Source organism: Sinocyclocheilus anshuiensis, unplaced genomic scaffold (genome assembly GCF_001515605.1).
Source record: "Sinocyclocheilus anshuiensis isolate Anshui unplaced genomic scaffold, SAMN03320099.WGS_v1.1 scaffold2585, whole genome shotgun sequence".
Taxonomy (NCBI): Eukaryota; Metazoa; Chordata; class Actinopteri; order Cypriniformes; family Cyprinidae; genus Sinocyclocheilus; species Sinocyclocheilus anshuiensis.
This window is the reverse complement of record NW_015542593.1, coordinates 13,897-18,184: the sequence shown is the minus strand read 5'-3', so window position 1 is coordinate 18,184 and position 4,288 is coordinate 13,897. Positions and strand designations below refer to the sequence as shown.

At 39.8% G+C, this 4,288-nt stretch overlaps 1 protein-coding gene across 3 annotated transcripts in view; it reads left to right on the top strand.

The window, feature by feature from the left end:
* setdb2 (SET domain bifurcated histone lysine methyltransferase 2) overlaps nucleotides 1-3,436 on the top strand; it is a 10,326-nt gene extending 6,890 nt beyond the window's left edge. For 2 of the 3 annotated variants that reach the window (XM_016494162.1, XM_016494161.1), the window contains 5 exons: nucleotides 172-362; nucleotides 1,602-1,647; nucleotides 1,718-1,863; nucleotides 2,423-2,511; nucleotides 3,259-3,436. In XM_016494162.1, the coding sequence (XP_016349648.1) occupies nucleotides 172-362; nucleotides 1,602-1,647; nucleotides 1,718-1,863; nucleotides 2,423-2,511; nucleotides 3,259-3,298 (512 nt within the window). In that variant the 3' untranslated portion in view covers nucleotides 3,299-3,436. Of the gene's footprint in view, nucleotides 1-171; nucleotides 363-1,601; nucleotides 1,648-1,717; nucleotides 1,864-2,422; nucleotides 2,512-3,258 lie in introns of those variants that run through there. The other variant, XM_016494163.1, reaches the window with a different exon arrangement.
* Nucleotides 3,437-4,288: the final 852 nt, after the last annotated feature.

Genomic DNA, 4,288 nt, shown 5'->3' with positions numbered 1-4,288 from the left:
AAAATAATATATATATATAGACATCTTAAAAAACGAATAATTTTAATAAACAAATTAATTGAAAATATGAACAAAAATTATAATAGTATCTCTAAATTTGGCATCAGTTTGTCCAGATGAAGTGGTCTGGTCTCATTGGTGTCAGTGCTGATGCAGTTCTCTCGCGCGCAGGCGTGGTTCTCCGGCAGCAGCAGAGCGTGGAGGAGCCGGCGGAGCGAGAGCCACTGGTGTCTGATGATGAGGTGGAGGTGGTGGAGGAGTGGACGCTGCCCGCCGGACCGATGGAGACGGTCACTGAGCCGCTGGACTGCTCTCCGCCGCTGTACGTGCCTGTGATCCAGAGTCCACTCGCTCAGCTCAAGGTCAGTGCAGGTGACCTTTGACCTGGTGCTCAGGTGGAGCACTCACCCGTCCCCACTAGAGTTCATTTCGTTCACGAAAACTATTATGAAAAATGTTTGTTGATGAGTTGAAATGAGATGATGACGAGATGACAGTAAGGTCAATAAATAATAACTGTGACTATATCAACAAGCAGTTTCGTTGACAATAAAAGACGAGACTAAAATGTAAACCAAAAAAAATTTCATCCAAAAAAAAAAAAGACAATGTTGCGGACTGCTCTACACTCCTCATGAGTGCGGTTGCCAGATATCAAGAGTTCTAATCCCAGAATCAGAGCTTCGCTGTTACATTGATACATTTTCTGCTCAGTGCTTTGTTTATTTTTTGCAATCTGGCAACCTTAATCTGAAAACAGCGACAAACACGCTGGAGTTTAGCGATCTAAATGAAAGCGTCTGTGTTCTGTCATGAGATCTCGACTGTATTGTTTGCGATTGTGGTTTCTGAATAAAGGCACTTACTCAACCGCTGTTGTTTTAATAGAGAAACACAGGAAATTGCAATTTTGAATTAGTGGCATTACTAGGAATTTCACTGTTATAATAATTTTTTGTTTGTTTTACCCGTTTTCATAATGTAGACAGAGAGAGTGCATAAGTCTTTGGTATTAATTTATATAATAAAAAGCCTATAATAAATCAGTACACTAGATGAGGTAAATAAACCATGTGTATGAGTCCACATTCTATTCATTTGTTTATTTGTGAAAGTGCAATACCTGAAATGCAAACGTAAATTTCTCAAATGACAACAATCATTACGATTATAATTTTGAGCAAAAATATTTTTATCAGCTTGACCATTATACAACATGTGACTAAGATTTCATTGATTAAAACTAGACTAAAATGCTGAGGGTTTTAACGGTGGTTTCCCAGACAGGGCTTAGATTAAGCCAGGACTAGGCCTTAGTTAAATTAGGACATTTAAGTAGTTTTTACAAGCATGCCTTACAAAAAAGCATTACTTGTGTGCATTTTAAGACCAAACAATGGCACCGATGTATTTTAAGATGTTTTCAGTTTAGCCAGCTCTGAACTAGTCTTAAGCCCTGTTCGTGAAACCGCCCCCTGGTCGACTAAAACTTGACTAAAACAAAATAAGATAAGGTTGACTAAATATGATAAAGACTAGCAAGGACGTTTAACACAGGACTAAGACTAAAATAGAAAATAGTGTTTTCTGCTGTGTTTCAGGATCAGCAGCAGCTCGGCATCTCGTCGCTGGACTGCAGTCAGAACGGTACGATCACAGTGAACACATCCAGATCGGGACGGTGTGTGTGTGTGTGTGATTCTTTGTGTGTTTGTAGGGAGCGAGGCGTGTGAGGAGATCGTGAGTAAGAAGCCCAGACTGAGCGAATCAAACGGTCGATCACAGCCGCAGCACAAACACACACCAGAGCAGATGTATTACCTGGACGCCTCGAAAGAGGGAAACGTGGCCCGATTCTTCAACGTGAGTGTCAGCAGACGTTACCCAGAAAGCATTGCACACTCATATACATGTGTGTGACCCTGCAGCACAAAAGCAGTGTTAAGTCGCTGGGGGATATTTGTAGCAATAGCCAACAATACATTGTATGGGTCAAAATTATAGATTATTATTTTATGCCAAAAATCATTAGGATATTAAGTAAAGATCATGTTCCATGAAGATATTTTGTATGTTTCCTACCGTAAATATATCAAAACTTAATTTTTGATTAGTAATATGCATTGCTAAGAACTTCATTTGGACAACTTTAAAGATGATTTTCTCAATATTTAGATTTTTTTGTACCCTCAGATTCCAGATTTTCAAATATTGTCCTATCCTAACAAACCATACATCAGTGGAAAGCTTATTTATTCAGCTTTCAGATGATGCATAAATCTCAATTTCGAAAAATTGACCCTTATGACTGGTTTTGTGCTCCAGGGTCACATATATTTATAAATCAGGGTTATTATTGTTAACCAAAACTAAAATCATAAAAATATAATTTTGATTGTTTGATGGATGGATGGACCTGCAGCACAGCTATGAGCCGAACCTCTTCCTCCAGAACGTCTTCACTGACACACACGACCCACAGTTCCCGCTCGTCGCCTTCTTCACCAGCAGGTGAGGATGGTTCAGAATCACACTTATGCCGAGTTCACACTGCACGATTTTAGTCCGATTTTTCACTCGCCGACAGGTTTTGCGAAATCGGTGCTCGTTCACGCGAGTGACAATCACACAGTGTGAATTATCAAAGACGCGATCTGAGGGAATCGGCGATTCACAATCACGCTGTGTGAAATGCGTTCTGACTGAAAAACACATCGGCGATGACCTACAGCCAATGAGAGAGCACGATACAGGGCAGCGGGAAGTTCGGGGAGGAGTTATATGAAACGTAGTTTGCGGACCAGTGTTGCCAAATCCGCGATTGCCGCCGGTTGTTTTTCTTGTCAGCAGGTTGAAGCGACCCCAATAACGTGATATTTAGGCCCTGGAATGTGAATTGTACCTGGAGAACCCGGCCAAAAAAATGTGTATTTTACCCCCCCGAACGAGCTATTTTCAGGCTAGTTTTGAGTAGTAATTGGGCGGGTTTTGTAGCGAAAACCTGGCAACCCTGCACCAGACAGAGCTGTTGGCGATTCCTCCTATTGTGAAGTCATGCAGTGTGTAACCTCCTGTCGTCGTTCCATCGTGCAGCGTGAACACAGCAGCAACTGAATGCTGCCCCAGATAGTCTTCAGTGTGAAACCAACAGTGATGCCACGAGTTTGAAAACCGTGCAGTGTGAACTCAGCATAAGAGTGACGCGCAGGAGCTCTGAAACAAACGCTGCTCTCGGTTCATGTCTGCTTGGTTTCTCAGGTCTGTTAAAGCGGGAACTGAACTGAGCTGGAGCATGTGACGCTCGTCTGATTGAGACTGCGGTGAAGCTCCAGAGACGGTCCTCTGCTTCCTCATTACAATTACAATTCCACTGTTAAATGTTTGGGAACTTTTATTCACAATTTTGCCTGATAAATAAAATATTTCAAGCTGTTTATAGAATCGTTCTCTTTATACAAATGGCCATGGCATTTAAAGGGTTTTGTATGACTTTTCCAGGTGTGAAAATCATCTGTTTGTCCATGTTTTCTAAGACTGAAAATCCTGCTTGGTCAATAAAAGAGCTGGAGTAAATTAGAAATATCTGGACGTGAACTTAATACTAGTTTTGTCTCGTTTTGAGAACGACTGGGTTCATCTGAAGAGATACCAGATGAAGTGTGGAGATGAGTTGTTTTTTGGTCCTTTTTGAAAATATATTCAAAATAATGTATATTTTAATCCAACAAAATGTTCACATCACATTTTGGGAAGAAAAAAAAAAAACTGAATAACTCAACTAGGAACATGCTTCACAATTTTCCAAAAATAAGTAATTAAACATTAGATTATAAATCTACTTTTGAGCTAGACTCTCCATATTTGCTTTTAGCCTATACGTTAAGATACAAAACACACTTAAGTATATTTTGGTATCCAAACGTTGAAAGTTTATTACTGAAGTATTTTTCTGCGCTTTCGTGTTTAACATTAAGAAAGGTTCAAGTATTCTTAAACGCAAGTTCTTTTGAAAGTCTCACAAGCTCAAGTTCATCTTTGAAGGCCACAAGCATAAAAGGACCTAAAAGCCACAAACCAGACCAAGATGAGGCCAGTTTAGGCTTGATGTGGGACTTCAGAAACCTTTGCCCTGCTTTCTTAAGTCCTGTACACAAAAAAAAAAAAAATGCTGGGTTGTTTCTTCCCAACTACGGGTCAAATATGGACTAACCCAACTTTTGGGTTTAAAAAAAAAAAAAAAAAAAAAAAAAAAACAAAAAAAAACTCCATTTGGGATTTTTTTTTTTTT